This window comes from Fundulus heteroclitus, chromosome 21 (assembly GCF_011125445.2).
Source record: "Fundulus heteroclitus isolate FHET01 chromosome 21, MU-UCD_Fhet_4.1, whole genome shotgun sequence".
Classification (NCBI taxonomy): Eukaryota; Metazoa; Chordata; class Actinopteri; order Cyprinodontiformes; family Fundulidae; genus Fundulus; species Fundulus heteroclitus.
Window position 1 is genome coordinate 12,051,735 of NC_046381.1, and position 17,622 is coordinate 12,069,356.

General features: G+C 40.4%; 1 protein-coding gene across 1 annotated transcript; it reads left to right on the plus strand.

The window, feature by feature from the left end:
* The first annotated feature begins 7,067 nt into the window (after positions 1-7,067).
* Positions 7,068-9,965, plus strand: chst2b (carbohydrate (N-acetylglucosamine-6-O) sulfotransferase 2b). The gene is given in 2 exon segments (XM_012853139.3): positions 7,068-9,008; positions 9,010-9,965. Coding segments are annotated over 2 exon segments (1,398 nt in total). The 5' UTR covers positions 7,068-7,685; the 3' UTR covers positions 9,085-9,965.
* The last annotated feature ends 7,657 nt before the right edge of the window (positions 9,966-17,622 follow it).

Below are 17,622 nucleotides of genomic sequence, written 5' to 3' on the forward strand. Positions count from 1 at the left end.
CTCCTCCTCCTCCGTGCCGTGCCGTGTCGCACGCTCATCATCCGTCGTGCACGCGCGGCGACGTGTGTGACTCATGATTACGTAAGAGCGTTTTGCTTATGTGTACTGTTTGTGCTGAATCTGTGGTGCAGCAAAGAGCGAGTTATTTGAGGTGCCTTGGGAAAAAAATAAAAAAAAAATAAAAAGAGAAAGAAAGCCTGAGCATCACGAACTTGTTCGTGTTTTGTCAGGTTACAGCATCCGAATATCAAGGGGGGAAAAAAATGCTCCTTAATGTAGACAAAACAAAACATTGTTGACATGAGAAAGAATCAGTCCCTTCACGCTCCGCTGCACATCGATGGCTCAGCAGTGGAGGTGGGGGGCGGCACAAGCTTCCTGGGAAGAGGGATGGGCCTCTCGTATCATTGCATTGTTATCTCAAACAAATTTCTTATCATGATAAGAAATTGAGTTTACCTTGTCTGAACCCCCCCCCCCCCCCCCCCCCCCCACACACACACACACATACACACACAAAAACTCCCTGCACTGTCAGGATTGTTATTTTTGCCATTTCCGCCACTGTTTCCACCCACTTGAAAGAGAGCCAATAAATATTAAATTCAAAAATATTATTAAATGCAGTTACTGTGTTCAGTTTCATGATTTAAAAAAAAAATTCCCACACCTTTATGTATCTATAGAATCGTGGTGAAACCTATTTTAAAATTTTGTTTTATGTTACATTATCAATTCTGTTTTTTTATGGACAGTGTTTACTAAGCTGACATGCAGTCACAGCCACACAGTTCCCTAAAAAGACTGCAATAAGCTGTTAGTATAGTTTTTAACTGTCACATTTATTGTCTTACTTATTGTAAGACAATAAATGTGACAGCATATCATGATAAAAGTCCATATCGCCTACCCCTACCTGGGAACCCAACAGACTACCTAGCCTGGGCAGGGAATACAGAATATCTGGTCTAGAAAACAAATAACTTCTCCAACAAGTATGAGAAGATATACCCCCCCCCCCCATCCCATTCTCACCAACTATTGGCACACCACTCGCTGAATCCATCGTACTTTATCTCAGGGTGGAGAATTGTCGGGACTTCTGTCACTTTGACTCAGGACGTCTGAGACAAGCGCTGTTTGAAAAGAGCACTGCAAAAACGAAACTAAAAATAAGTCAAATTTTCTTGAAATTAGTGTATTTGTCCTTGATTTGAGCAGGTAAATAAGATTATCTGCCAATGGAATGAGTATTTCGACCCCTAAAATAAGATATTTAGATATTCTGCCCTCTAAATAAGACTATGGAGATGAGTTGTTCCTATTTTAAGTGCAAAAATCTCATTCCATTGGCAAATAGTCTCATTTACCTGCTTAAATAATAGACAAATACACTCATTTCAAGTAAATTGGACTTATTTTTAGTTCCGTTTTTGCAGTGAGCCAATAAGATAATCAGAGACTCCTCACACCCACCTTGCAATCTGTTGTCACCGCTCAGCTCTGGCAGGACTTTCCCCACGCATGAGGAGCAGGACAGCAAGATTCTGCAACAGTTTCATCCCCCCAGACTACTTGCATGTGCACACATTTGCATGTGTGCATCTATTTCTCCGTTGCTCAAAATCCAGACATTGTTTTGAGTTGTCAAACTTGAAACTCTAGATTGCACAGCAACTCTTCACCACATAATTTGAGATTTAGCAGATCTTTTTCCTATAAAAAAACAAAGAAACAAAAACAAAAAATTAACCTGTATGCTTTTTTTGGCAAAGGACCCTCCACTCCACCTCTTTTCTTTCATTTTGTGGGACTGCTGGCCTTTATTTGACTGTAGGCTGACAGGAAATGGGGTTGAGACAGAGGGGGGGCGAGATGTGGCAAAGACCCAATGGCTAGTTCTCAAACTCAGGACAGTCACTAATACTAATAATGATAACAAGCCCTTTGTAAAGTAATGGTGGGGTGTAGAGGAAGTGGATTGCTAAGAGTGCAAGGACTGACACAGCTGCAAGTCTACCAGTTTTGGACATCTAAAGATTTACATTTTTACTCATGCTTCTTTGTAAAATTGCGCTAACTCAGTGAGACTGAATGGACAGAATTCTTCCTGAACATCAATTTTTTAAGTCTTGCCTCAGTTTTCACCCTAGTCTCAGATCTTTTGAAGCCTCAAGAAGGTTTTTTTTTCTGGGACTTTTTTTATTTTTTTATTTCCATACATCTTCCCATGAACTCTTACCATTTTTTTAAAGCCCAACTCAATATTTGGGTACAGTGGAGCAGACATTGTAGCAAAGTTTATGCCTGGGTTACTGCCTGTGTAGCAGCCAGCAATGGAGGCTTGACTGTGTCCTAGATATGTTTGGGCATGCATGGCTGAGGCGTTCTAATTGGAAAGTCGATCATATGACTGCGTCCTCACAAGGCCGCAATGGAGCAGACGTGAAGCTTTCCATCAGCACGTCGGAACGCTTGCAAACACCTTGATACATTTTACCCGAAAGGACTGAGGAGATTAAGACTATTTTGCAGAGTGCTCGGAGCGACAAGTATGTGTACACACACGCGCATATACACACACACACACACACACACACACACACTTGGAAGCCTTGCAGGGAGTAAAAAAAAATCTTATACCAAAGTCAGACGCAGTCCCTTAAAATAGTTTGATAAAAAGCTTCAACCTTTTTCTTAAACAGTTATAACAGTGCTGCTGGGTAACAGCTCCCATGAATTATATAAGTAACAAAATGAGTACTTCTTTTTCCTCCACCTTTTAATTCATGACTGATTCTTTGCATTCCAAGATCCATTGTTGCCTTTAATCAAAAAGCAAAAGCTGTAGTGTTTCATGTACGCTGGGAAAACCAAATTTCAAGCCAAACACAGGTCTGCATTTTAAAATGTTTGTTATTAAAAGGGATAAGGTGACAGGTAAGGCAGGCAGGAATGGCTGACCATGGCAGGAATTGACCAGGAGGTTGCAGGCAGAGCCAGACTTGACGAAAAGCTGCAGACGTGTTCCCAGCGTGAGCAGAGCAAGACAGAGAAATTCCAAGAGCAACCTTTATCAAGCGGTGCACACAAGTACTAGTAAACAGGCACTGGGAGCTTGGATGAAGCAGGTATATGTAGGCAGAGCAACAAGTGGGATGACTTGAAGGTAATTAGTGGCAGCAGGTTGAACTGATTATGGTGCTGAGTAGCGGCTGGGAGGTGACTGAGCTGAGTGCAGCAAGGAGCGAATGGAAATAATGGGTAAAAAAAAAACAAAGCAGAGGAAAGATTTCTCATTTTAAAAATTAAAACGACGTTGGGTATTAACTTGTATTAAATGTATCGGCTTTAATCAACAATTGCTCTCAAAACAACAAAGTGTCTAATGGAGTTTTAAAAAAGTAATTATCTTTGAAAATGTAATTTAAAGCTCAAAGTGGGAAAGAAAAACAGGAGTTATGGGAACACCTATTCATGTAGAGTAAAAACCTAAGGGGACAAGCTCGTTCTTTTGTAATTTAATTAGATTTAACTAGATCAGCTTCTGCCAGTTTACAAATTCCGATTTTTTCCACATACTGAAACACATAAAGTAGAGTATAAATTACTTTAAACAATTTTTTAAATAAAAAATGTCCCATGAGTTTGAATTTAGAAACCCCGAGTCAATAAGTTTTAGAATCACTGTTTTGTTTTATGTACAGTTACAAGTCTTCTGGGGTATGTTGGTACCAGCCTTTTGTATCCAGAGACTGAAATTTTTGCACAGTCTTGTTTGCAAAACAGCTCAAGTTCCATTATTTTGTAACGAGAACATCTGTGAACATCAGTTTTAAAGTCTGGACACAGATTGACAGTAGTGGATTTAAGTCTGCGCTTTGACTGGGCCATTCTAAAACCTTTAAATGCCTTGATCTAATCTAAACCATCCCTTTGTTGTTCTGGTTCTATGTTTTTCATTATTTCACCAGCCCAGTGTTCATTATAACAGCTTTTCTTTGGGATTCCTCTGTATTTAGCTCCATCCCTCTTGCTGTTAACTGGGACCAGTCTCTCTGTCCCAGCTAAAGGGAAGTATTCCCACAGCACGATGCGACGACCACCATGTTTCCTGGTGGGCCGGCTTAGTTCAGGGTGTTAGTTTTCCACCACACATAGCCTGTTCAGGTGGGGCAAAAGGTTCAACTGTGTTCTAGTTTGACTGGAGCAACTTTCCCCACATGTTTACAATGTCCCCTACATGGCTTGTGGATCAGAAAACGGGACCTTTTGTGGCGTCTTTCAACAGCTGCTTTCTTTTTGCCACTCTTTCATGATTTGTAGAGCGCTCAGACTCAATATTGCTTCGTCAACAATCACTCCTTTCTGATTTTTATCTGAAAACGTGAACTATGCAGAAAGTAAAGACTGGAAATTCGGCAGATTCAATTGTTGATGGTATTGATTCAATATAATGTTCTGTTTTTCTAATTTGTTTTAATTCACTTCAGCCTTTGTTTGCTTCTTTCGAACTGAAACATGGTTACATTACAGAAAGAAAAACAGAAATGGTTGATCAAAGAATCACAGTGCTTGAATGTTTAATTTTCATGTTTATATTATATTCTTAAATGCTCTGCATTGTAAAATAAATAGAAAAAAAGACGAGGAAAAAAAGAAAATTAAAAGTGTCCTCCTTTGTGCGTTAATGTGAGAGGCGAAACCTCTGTTGCCCAGCAGAGGGCAGTATGCACAAAGCTTTCACAGCAAGAACGTCTGCAAACATATCCAATCCGCTGAAAAATCCTAACCAAAACTGAGCAAATGAAGTAGATAAAAACAACTTTGCAATACAACAATATCTGCAAAACCCATAAGGCCATTAGAGAAGGCCAGGCCTATGGTTGGGGTAAAGAATAGTTTAACCCCAACCAGGCAAGTTCAGCTTCCTGGGGAAAAAATAATCTCCGCCTCCAGAGCATGAAGTTCTCCCTGGACTTTCAGGTTCAGGGTCTCATAGATTTTCTTCCTAGAAACAAACTGATTACTGTTTCATTTAAAAACCTGTTTACCCTTATTTTGATTCAAAATGAAACGGTCCCCCATACAAATAGACAGTTTGTACTTTCTGTGACATCTGAATGTTTGCTTTCTAGGTAATGTTAGAAAGGTTTCTTTTCAAGGCATGCCTTTCTTAAATATATCTGGGCTGATCTATGCTGCAGTTGGCTGGTCCATCTTACTCAAATCAACACTCTTGCCCATTTTTCCTTCTCCCACATCCACTCTGAGGACAAAACGTTCACTTAATGCTTAATTTGTCTCAATCACAATCAGTGGCTATAACAAAAGAGTGTGATCATTTACCGGAGAGGGATGTTGGCGCTTAAAAGTTAAAGTTTCTATGTTCTTGTAGTTTTTAAAATGCAACATATCTATTTTGCACAAATATAAAAACTTAAATCAAACAAAACTGCCTCAAAGTAGTTCATTTGTGTAATTTATGACAGAATTTTTTGTTTATGACTAACTGTACAGTTTTTCTACTATTCTATTTAATAGTTTTGTTATTGTTCTTCAACGTGGGTGTCTTTATGTTCTGTTAGCTGCTCATACGCTGTGAATTTCTCCAATAAAGGATAAAGCATTGTTTTATTGTACTTCTCCAGTCATAATGTTAAGCCTGATTGGTATAGGAAGAATAAATAATTTAGTATGTATGTATTATAGTAAGTTTGAAGTGCTGAAAAAATGCACTGGGACTCTGACCTTTCCAAACATTCAAGCTTTCTAAATAATGCACATAATTGTAGATTAAATAGAAGAGCTATCCCTGTAGTAGGATATGGGTTTAAAAGAGAATCACTGCGGTCAGGGGAGCCGTACAGGGTAAAAAGGTAGGACAATTCCAAGAGCCACTGACTGACAGGGCCCCCCAAAATCAAAAATGTATAAATATGTGAGCTTTTGGGATGATTTTCATTTCAAGGGGCCCACTTTTTTTTTTTTTTTTTTTTGCTGACTGCGATGCATTGTAAAAGAGTAAATTCAAAGCGCTCTCACTAGAACCCTTCGTTTGTTTACAGGAAGGAAGGGCGGAGACTTATTTGACTAATGAACGCTATCAACATGAACCGTTTCTGTACAACATAGATGTAGAACATCGTACGTCGATGCGGCGCCATGTTGCGAGTGGCGTTGTTGTTTAGACACAAAAGGATGTGCAGGTTTTAGGCCAATCTTGTGACTGTGTGCTGTTGTGGTACTGTAAACAAACAAACAAAAAAAAAAAGGTTCAAACTCTACAGTTGCAATAGTTATGGCTATGTCGATGCCAAACCATAAAACGTTTCCTATTATTCAAATAGTTTGACGATACAGTTATGAATGATAAAAAAATAGTCATCGTTATTATTATTGTTGTTGTTGCATTTCCACGACTATCATTACTGTGTATCAACTAATATTGGTAATATGCTACAATTTGTAATAGTGCCCTTTCGTTATTACAAATGAATACATATTACTATTACTACTACTGCTACTACTACTACTACTATTACCACTACTACTACTACTACTACAATTACAACTAATAATTATTAATAGTCTTAATGTTTTTACATTACTTTAGTTATTATGTCCACACTTATTGGAAATATATTACAATTTGTAATACTACCCTTTTGTAGTAACAATCAAGAATACTATTTTACTACTAATAATGATAACAACAGTAACAACAACGGTAGTTCGGTCTCATTTTGATTTGCAGATATAGATAGATATAAAAATATGCATATAAAAGTGTAGAAGGTATAATTCGGTTTATGTTTTATTCAGAAAACCGTGTTTTCCTGGCCAAATGTGTCACTCACAACATGGCGGGCCAGCTGACGTATAGTTGCAACGGTACACTGAAGCCCACCAGTCGTCTACCCTTCTATATCTATATATGGCAGTCTTTGAAGACGGACGGGACAAAAGAACCAATAACAGAGCTCGCTCGGCATTGCGTCACTACTCGGACCAATGCGGCGCCTCGGGGGGCGGCGCCTCCGCTCCTTGCATTCTGATTGAATCCGCTCAGTTGGTTTGTGGCAGTTGGACTAGCGGCGGAGGTTGCTGTGGGAGATCGCCGAAAGCCTCGACTGCGGATACAGGCTGGCCGCCGTTTTTTTTTTTTATTATTGCATCCAGATGATTTAATCTCCCCCCCCCCACCACCCTCTGCGCCGGACTCCCTTTTATGTCGCTGCGGCGCGTGTACGTGCGGATCCCGCCCGGCGGAGCTCGCCAGGAGATGCTTCAGACGAGATCTGCGCACGGATGCCCCCGCTGAACAGGAGCAAACAGGGCGTCTGTTACAATGAAGACGACGGCGGCGGCGGCTCCTTCCTCTCTTGTTGCGGATCGTTGCAGCGGTCGGTATGAACAACATCATCATCATCACCACCATCCAACGCCGCTTCCTATGAGGGACGTGGCGCAGTGCAGTTAACGCCGCGAATCGTGCTCCCCCCCCAATCTAACTCCTCCACCACCTCCTTCTTTCTTAATAAATAATATTACCTAATCATCTGGGAGATACATTCCCAGCGCACACACACACACACACACTACAGAGCGCGCCTTGGGTGCAGCGTCGTCAATGTAAAGAGCCTGCGTCCAGTGGTGGGAGCCACTCTCTCCAGGGGTTACAGATGAGAGGCAAACAATACCATCAGCCCTTGAAGTTGACTGCGCCCTGGGAGAAGGATGCCGGCTTTGGGAGGAAGCTCAAAACCTACCGGAATCATACCAAGATAATAGCACAGCCCGGGATCGTGATGAAAGTGCTGCGCAGGAAGAAGATCGTCTTGTTCATGGCCTATTTCCTGCTGCTGGTGCTCACCATGCTCAATCTGGCCAACTACAAATGGACCAAGGAGCCCCAGCAGTGCAACCACCAGATGAGGAGCACCGCCTACCAGAGCCGCTCGGACATCCGCTTCCTCTACAGGCCCTCGCTGGCCAGGAAGCGGCAGCTCATCTACGTGCTGACCACCTGGAGGTCGGGCTCCTCCTTCTTCGGCGAGCTCTTCAACCAAAACCCCGAGGTGTTCTTCCTGTACGAGCCCATGTGGCACATCTGGCAGAAGCTGTACCCGGGCGACGCCGTGTCCCTGCAGGGGGCGGCCCGCGACATGCTCAGCTCCCTGTACCGCTGCGACCTGTCCGTGTTCCAGCTGTACAACAGCCCCGGCGGCAAGAACTTCACCTCCCTGGGGCTGTTCGGCGCCACCCTCAACAAGGTGGTGTGCTCCGTCCCGCTGTGCTCGGCCTACAGGAAGGAGGCGGTGGGCCTGGTGGACGACAAGGTGTGCAAGAAGTGCCCGCCCCAGAGCCTCAGACTCCTAGAGGACCAGTGCCTGAAGTACAACACCATCGTCATCAAGGGGGTGCGCATCCTGGACGTGAACGTCCTCGCCCCGCTGATGGAGGACCCGTCGCTGGACCTGAAGGTGATCCACCTGGTGCGGGACCCCCGGGCCGTGGCCAACTCCAGGATCAAGTCCAGGCACGGCCTGATCCGGGAGAACCTGCAGGTGGTCCGCAGCAGGGACCCCAAGCTGCGGCGGATCCCCTTCGTGGACCCGGGCCACAAGGCCAACAAGAAGGACGGCTCCGACTACCACTCCATCGGGGCCATGGAGGTGATCTGCGACCGCACCTCCAGGACTCTGAGGACCGCCCTGAGCCCGCCGGGCTGGCTGAAGGGCAAGTACATGGCGGTGCGCTACGAGGACCTGGTGGAGAACCCCGTCAAGACCCTGCGGAGCGTCTACCGCTTCGCCAACCTCACCGCCAACCGCGACATCGAGTCGTTTGCGCTGAACATGACCAGCGGCTCCAGCTCCTCCTCCAAGCCGTTCATCGTCTCGTCCCGCAACGCCACGCAGGCGGCCAGCGCCTGGAGGACGGTGCTGAGCATCCAGCAGATCAAGCAGGTGGAGGACTACTGCCACCACTCCATGTCCGTCCTCGGGCTACGAGAGGGTGAGAACAGCCGGGGAGGCGAAGGATTTGGGCAAATCGCTGCTGACGCGCTCCAAACTGTGAAAGGAGAAAGTAAATAAATAAATCAGAAACGAAGCATCCTCCTCCTCCGCCTCACCACCAAAGACCTTTTTAATTTAATGCTCTTTTTTTTTTTTTTTTCCATGCAGTGCCGTTTCCTCTCGTTGTGGAATTTAAAAGCTTTACGTTCGAGTGTTGGAGGCCACGTTTGGGAATGTATATCTTGTTTTTGAGCTGCGGTTTGTTATCGGAATGGGGGGGTGGTGGATTCTTTTATACAGGAACAGCGGCTGTTGGACAGTGACTTTAAATTAGAGTAGAAGAAGAAGAAGGAAACAAAAAGAGGGGGGATAATTTATGTATTTGGTATTGGTTGGTACTATTATAACACTTCAAAGTCGATGTCCTTGAGGTTATTTTTGAATGTTCCAAATCTTCAAAAAAAAAAAAAACACTATTTTTCACGCTCTCCATATCTGTCTGTATAAGTAAAATGAAACAGTAGACGACAGGGAAAAAAAAAAAAGTAGTAACAGATAAAAAGAAAATGTTCTTTTTTTTTTTTTTCTCTCTCTCTCTCCTTTTTAAGGGCCTGGTTAAAGTCAGAGACAATCAGTAATTTGGTTTGATGACGTGCCATAGCTTGAAGTCACCACAACAGAAGTAGTACGCGCTCTCTGTAGTTTTTTTTTTATTTCATTTTTTATTTTTTTAAACTGTTATTTTTGTCACAGAGTCCTTGTAGGATGATGTCATGCGACTGTGGACGTTTACTCGTTTACTCTGGAGCAGGAGGACCATCTCTTTGTGTCGGTGTGAGCGGTCTGTTGTTCGTACCATCTTACCAATGTTTACAATTGCTTGCTCTTATGAAAACACCTTTATCTGAGAATATTGCATTGAGTAAAGTTCACAGGAAACGAGTTTGTGCGTCGTTTGTGAGCGCTCGAACGTCGTCGAAAGCGCGGCGGTGGAAAACGGAGGCAGGAGTGGACGCTTTGAGAAAGTATTCCCACCCCTTCTGCTTTTCACTTATTTATTTTGTCACGCTTTTATGTTTCGGATCATTAAACAAATCTTAATATCAAAGGTAACTTGAGCTAATTCATATTCGTGTTTTATAAGATCGAGAAAAAAAATGGTATCCAAACCAACCCGGCTCTGTGTAAAAATGAATAAATGGATAAAAATAGCTGGAATTGTTGGAAACACTAACCGATAACTGGAAATGAGTCTTTGACATCATTGTGGAAGAGGTTTAGGCCAAGATTTGTTTTAATTTGGGTTATGGCACCGACATGATAGGATTATGGTCCGAACTTTGACTAGGCCACTGCAAAACCTTCATTTTATTGCTTTCGATCGATTCAGCGGTGGAATGGGGTGTGTTTTAGATAATTTCTTGAGCTGAAGTTCTCGACCAGGTGGCCAGGCATTCGCCTTCAGGATTTTTCTGGTAGAGAGCTGAATTCATGGCTCCATCGGTTATGACAAGCTGTCCAGGTCCTGCACCTACCAGGCCGTTGCACTACTGCCAACCTGTTCAGGCGTCGATATGATGTTCGATTTCCGAAATGCCGTTAGTGTTACAGCACCTTAAATTGGATAGCCACCTTTCAAAAAACATTTTTTTGTTCTACAAATGTAACTGGGCTTTGTGTTAATATTATTTTTTGGTCAGCAGAGGTTTCCTCCCTATATTTCCCACCAGTGGCGGTTCTAGACCAAGTTTACCAGGGGGGCCAAGGTGGGGCCAGTGTTTTTTCACAGGGGCACAGAACAAAAAAGTGAAACAATAAAATGGCAATATTTAACTGTGTAATAATATTAAGTGAGCCACTTGTGGTTTTAGAAGTGCAGGTTTCAGACCCCTGATCTAGCAGTTGAAAACTTTGCCCCCCAGCTCAATATGGCTAAAGCTAAACGTGAAACATCTTAATTTCTAAATCCTTCTTCGAGTAAAACTGTATAGGTGAAAAATAAAATTGGTCAGAGTGACCAATCAGTTATGGTTTCTTTGCCATTGCAAATAATTATGAGAAGTTTATGTAATGTTATGTCTTTAGTCCAGGGGCCATAACAGGGGCCAGTACCATTTCTACAGGGGCATGGGCCCCTGTTGGCCCCTGTCTAGAACCGCCCCTGTTTCCCACAGATGCCATTCTGCTTTTTCTTGTTGCTGGATGGTGAACGCCGGCCTTAACTCAGGCAAGTGAAGCCTGCAGCGCTGAAGATGCCGTTCTGGACTCTGTTGTGACCCGCTGGATGACGCGTCGATGCGCTGTTGGGGTTATTTTTTTATAGGTCTGACATTCCAGGAACTGTTGAATGGTGTTTTATGTGTTGTTTATTTCCAGATAATGGTTTAGTTACACTTTTCAGATCAATAGCGGCAAAGTATTTTGCTTCTCACGTGTTTATGAGTTCCCCTGCATCGACGCGTGATGTGTTTGTTGTTGGCTTTTAGTCTATTTGTGTTGTCAAACAGGTTGTATCAGGTGATTTATGTACGGAGAAGGTCAGGCCTGGGCGAGGCTCAGAATCATAGTTCATAGTTGGATATTTATTTAATAAGAGGAAGAATTGCATGTTAGACAAAGCCAGGTTGGTTTGCGCAGCTTATTTCCCCAAAATACATTTTTTCAAAATGTTTATTTTGTATTTACTCTCGCTACCTTAGTCCGATATTCAAATTACGTTTATGATCTGAAACACCACAAGTGTGACAAGAAATCCAAGGGGAAAGACATTTGTAAGGGAGGACCTACTATTTTGTCACAGCGCTGTATATTTGCAAACTGTTTTAGTTCTGAGTGCCACCGCGGCGTCACACATTTGTTGCCAATTGCTACATATCTTAAAGGTGCCCTGTGGAGTTTGTGTGGGAAACATGCTTTTTCTTTACAATCAGCTTTACTTACCACGGATAGAGTATGCGCCCCTCTGAGATCTAAACTGGAGCTTGAGATGCTATTTTTAAAAAAAAAGAATTCTCTCAACAAACCTCAGTAATACGTATTTATATTTTCACAGTTTTATTTGGGTGAGTTAAGTAGAGGAGGTGTTTTAATATTTGAGAAACCCATATCCTTTAGATTTAATGCAGAGTCCCACTTACCTTCTTCCTTACATGGTGATAACTGCTGGGTTATGACCTAGCAACCCAGTTTAGGCTGTTATACTAATCCACTTCTGGGTTAAATATACTGTGGGCATAAAATGTCTACAGATTTGTTAAAATGTTAGTTTTTTTTTGATGTCACCAAATGACAGAAGTATTTTTTTCCCCCACACTTAATGTTACATTGATCCTGTATAACTCTACTGCAAAGCAAACTAATTTGTTGGAGGGGAAAATAAATCTAAATAAACAAAACAATCAAAAAGCCCCAGAACCCTGTTTGCAAAAATGTTCACAAACCTTAAAATAATACATTATTGATGCACTTTTTGATTCATTTCAAGCATTCAGTGTTCTTTGTTAGAAATCTATTAGCGTCCTGTATCTTTCCACCATATGACACCGTGGATAAGGTACACTTCAGGTGATATTCTATAATGTTTTCTACCAAAGTTACCTTCCCTTTCCTATATACAAGCACAATGCTGTGTTTTTTTGTTTATTCTTCTCCTGACTGGGGCTCTTATATAACAAAATCCATTGTAACCTCTGGTCAGCCTATGGCTTTTGTCGTGGGATGCAGTTCAGCTGAACTTTACAGCTATTCTGATTCAGTAGAATCAATGGCAGGTGTAAACACAAGAAGACTGCATGCCAGCATTGAAATGCTTCAATGTCTTATTAATTTAAGGGTGTACGCATCTATGAAATTTAGTAATTTCCCTCTAACAGATTTGTTTGTTTTTCAGTCAAATTATACAGGATATATGCAATGTTAGAAGTGGAAAAAGTTCAAAATTGATTGATTTTGGTCTGGAGTTTCTAACATTGTATTTTTGACATTATATCTTACAACCACTAATTGGAACTGCGGTGTGTAGATCCACAACAGGGTTGGGTTAATCATGTTCAGGTTTAATCCAAGATACTAGACTAATGTCTAACATAACTTTCAAAGAGTGGGTTGAAAATATTATTTCAACTTAGACTACTAAAGTCATATTTGGGTTAAAAATCAATGATTGTGAACCAAATTACACTCAATATGTAAAGCTGCATATTATATTAATGTCTTTACTGATTATATTACCAGCACTATGCACAAAGTGTAATTTGAGTATAGATAGCATTAGCTCGTGCTAAGTGGGTAGCACAAGAAAACTAATTGGGTAATGCTAATGTTAGGACAATTTTATTATGTTTAATTATTGCAATTTAATTTGGATAGAACAATTTAATGTCAATTTATAAGGTTTGACAATTTTTTTTTGGGCCAAAATCTGAATGTAGACCTTGGCTAGCACTAGCTTGTGCTAGCTACTTAGCAGGACAAAGGTTAATGTCATCTAAAGTAGCTAAACTTGTTCTCTAGAGTGAACCAATCCACAAAAAAAAAAAAAAAAAAAAAACACAAACAAACAACCAATGGCATTAACATTAGTATGCAACATAATTATACCATATCTTGCTATCACCTTTTTCAAAGGTTCAGTGATGGACTTTTTTTTTGTGTTATCATCTTACATATTTTGTACATTCACACTGCAGAGTTTTCAATAGTAGGCCTCTGAAAATAAAACAAAAAAAGTATTGATACTACTAGTTTTTGCACCATTAGTATAACATATTTAACTGTAACAAAAGCAATTTAAAGGGATACACCGATGTATGTTTGTTTTCATAGTCGGTATTGACAATTTTCAAAAATACATTCTAGATAACGGCTGCATACTACTGTTAGATAAACACTTAAAAGTAATATTGAAACATCTGTTTGTGTGAAAACAATTGATGACAGTGTATCAGGGTTACCTGACTCCGCCAGATAGATTTGCTCCGCATATCCATCTGGAAACCTTCCGTTGAAGTAATTTTGGGAAGGGGCGAAAATACTGGTTAGCTGATTGGCCTATGTTGGTGATAGACGGGCCAAATGAACCAATCAGATTCGTCGTGGCTCGTAACAGAGCGACGACGAAAACACAACCACAAGACAAGCTACTCTTGCTGCTGCAGGTAAAGGCTCGTTAGCTCAGCAAAGAAATACTCTGTAATTCCGATAAAACTTGCTCGATAGCCACGCTAACGCTAGTTTCATCGGCTGAAGCCGCCATGCTGTTAAGACTGAACTGACGCGCTTCCCGTTGCGTCACACCTCAACCCGCCTCAAAGCCAACGCTGATTGGACGTTCGTTTGGTGAACGGCTCCAAATTTTCTTCAACGGAGAGTATCCAGACTGATCTGCGAGTGAAACCTTGAAAGCTCGCGAGATCAGGATGGTCTCACGAGGCTAGTATCAGGGTCTTAAAAGTGTCACATTTCATTAGTGTTATTTTAAACTTTAATTTTTTTGGTACTAGGGAAGACCTAAACTCAAGTCTCTCTCTTTCCAAGAGACTTTTTATGTTTGTTTTATTGTGAAATTAACCAACCAAAGTTTTAATTCTATGTTTGGGTTCAGGAAGGAAAGGTAAAAGGAAACTTTCCTGGCCAATTTAGTCATTTCAATATGCAAAATGAATCAGAATATATGACTCTCTTAAAATAATAATGAAGCCTATATTTTAGAGCCTTTAAATGTTTAACTGAGCTAAAAGTATACCTTGTACGATTAGTTCTATTTTTCGGATGTTACAAAAAACAAACTGGCTTTTAAGAAAAATCGATAACTTCTGTGTTGTTAGTCAGATTAATTAAAATCCATTGTGCAGTGTTTTGTGAGTCACAGATAGGGCATCTGGTGATTCAGGGTTAGCCAAACACTCCACCCTGTCTCTTAATAGCACCTAATTCCAGTTAGCTGTTAAAATATTTGCTGAGAAATTAGAAACTCCTTTTAGGAGCTAATGCATCTTTAGTGCTCACGGATTCCTTGTACTGAAAGTGAGGTGACTTAAAAGGTGTGGCGTAAACACCAACCCTTCAGCATAGCATCATACATACTTTTAATGCTAATTAAGAACAATTTTAAAAGTTATAAAACTAAATACATTATTATGCATTAGATTGCATTATAATGTCTATTGTAAATATTTTCAGTATTTTATTTATCTTTATAATGGATAATTAGTAATACCAAGTGTGATATATCTTAACATTCATGGCATTAGTGTTTTTATTGTGCCTTTAATCTTATGTTGACTTTGAAATGTTTACACTTTGTGAGAAGATTTGCACCCACAGCTCCTTCCTCTTTTATTCCAAGTGGGTCTCTGCTAAACCATAGTATATGAGGGCCTGAGTTACTTTGTACCGACACCAGACCCGTCTAAACAAGTAAAATGAAGGGTTAGGGCCAAGAAAAGATGTAAAACGAGACTTAGTGTTTTTTTTATCCATCCCAGCGAGCACACCCCTGGGAAACGGCACGTGTGGCATGATGAGATAGGTGACTGACAAATTATGAAAAACAGACGGAGAGCTGATAACATGTGTTTTCTATGATGCGTGCAAAGTTTCTGTCATTTTAACAGATATGTTACATTTTATAGTAGCTATAAAATGTACTTTAACCATGAAAGTGAAAGAAGTGACGTAATGGCTGCAAAAAAGAAAAAAAAAAGGTTTAAGAACGGGGTTGTTTTGTTGGAAATAATAACCCTTGTTAGGTACTTTGCAGAAACAGGTGTGATGCAATACGTCTAGGCCTGAAGATAAAAACAACACACGGCATTGACACCTATAAACACTCCTCCTTTACAGTAAATATCTTTTTTTTTTTTAAAACTGACAGAGGACAACTTTAAAAACAGGCCTGTTAGAACTTGCTGTACAGATACTGCTAAATTCGATTACCGTGGTAAAGATTGTGCTTGGAAATTAAATTCAAATGGTAAAACTCAAATTGTATAAATTTAGTAGCTATACAAAAAGGAATATTTCCAAGCGTTTATTCAGTTGGTTTTCTTATTTAATTTTAATGAGAATGGCTTAAAGCTAAGGAAAATCCAAAATTAAGTTTGCAGAAAATGTAAAAAAAACTTATTGGACATAAGAGCACTCAGTACTTATTTAGGAACTTGATTTGTATGAATTACCGCATTAATGGGTGTGGTGTGAAGGCGATTAACCTTTGACAATGACACTTTTTTTCTTCCAGTAAACTTTCCACTCCAATGCTTGAACAACATGCTCTTTAGCAATTACCCTTTTGTGTTTGTTGACTGTGAAGTCAGACGTCTTCCCCATGATTGTACAGGTCATGACACAGCATTTATTTTTAAAGCATTACTTTATTGGTCTTGTGTAATGTTCAAATAGAAAAGAAAAAAAAAAAGTTAGATATAACCCTAAAAATATAAATGCTTGAAATATACCAGTGGGCATCAAACCTATATGAGTTTTAGCTTTTGAATTGAATCCTTGAAGTAAAAGAGGTCTTCAGTTATATTTTAATTTATTTAATGAACCAATGAGATTTTATTTACAGAGCACTTTTAATACAGCCACATGTAACACTTAGTGCTCTGCTGTCAAATGCAAAGGAAGAAGTGTGCAAACAACGATCCCGCCAATGAAAGTGAAACAAAGAAAATAAAATTAGAATTCTTAACAGCTAGTAGAGTTTTTTTATATATATATAAATGTGCAATCGAGGAAACACCAGACAGCTATTGAATTCAATTCAATTCTAATTATATAGCGCCATTTCCCAACACGTCATCTCAAGGCACTTTACAACCATAAGAACCACAAGCAAATATTACGATGATAAAATGTACTTTAAGCATTAGACAAATAAATACAGATGAATCATCAGCTTGTGTCATGCAGCTGCGAGAAGTAACTATGTTAGCTATTTTCAAATGCAGCTTTGTTAAAATAACATTAAAATCAACAAAGTTGCGTAAATTGTGTCAGGATTACATAAAATGGCCTAACCAACCTGGAGAAGGACTATGGGGCTCAGAAACACTATTCAAGAATAGCTATTTAGGACATTTTTTAAGTTTTTTTGGTTGATTTTATTCCCCACTGGTATGCATATATTTTAAAAACCGGTCCTTGTTTTTGCTCAACTCCCTCCTCCTGTACAGAGGCAAAGTCTCTCATTGGTACGAACTAAATCAGAAAGGAAAAGAAATCCCATGGGCTAAACTTTGTACTTCCTATTGGCGACAAAATTAGGAAGTGAAAGTTGGGATTAAAAAAAAAATGCGCCCATTTTTGATGACGGCTGCTATAATCGGCTCAGCGTAGCAACCGAAGGCATTGCGTCGACAGATCAAACAGAAACTATATTTAGTTTGATTTTGGGAAACATGTCTTTTAAGGATCTCCAACTGAACACTTTAGATGAAAGGCTTTTGTTCTCGACTCTTTAATCAGGGCCTAGCTGCTATCAGGACTGCTATCGGGCTTACACAGTAAACAGTTTTCAGGAACTAAAAGCTGAAAGAACCTCATTCCACAGATGGACCCATGCCTTTGTTGTATAAATAGAAGAGAGATCACTTCA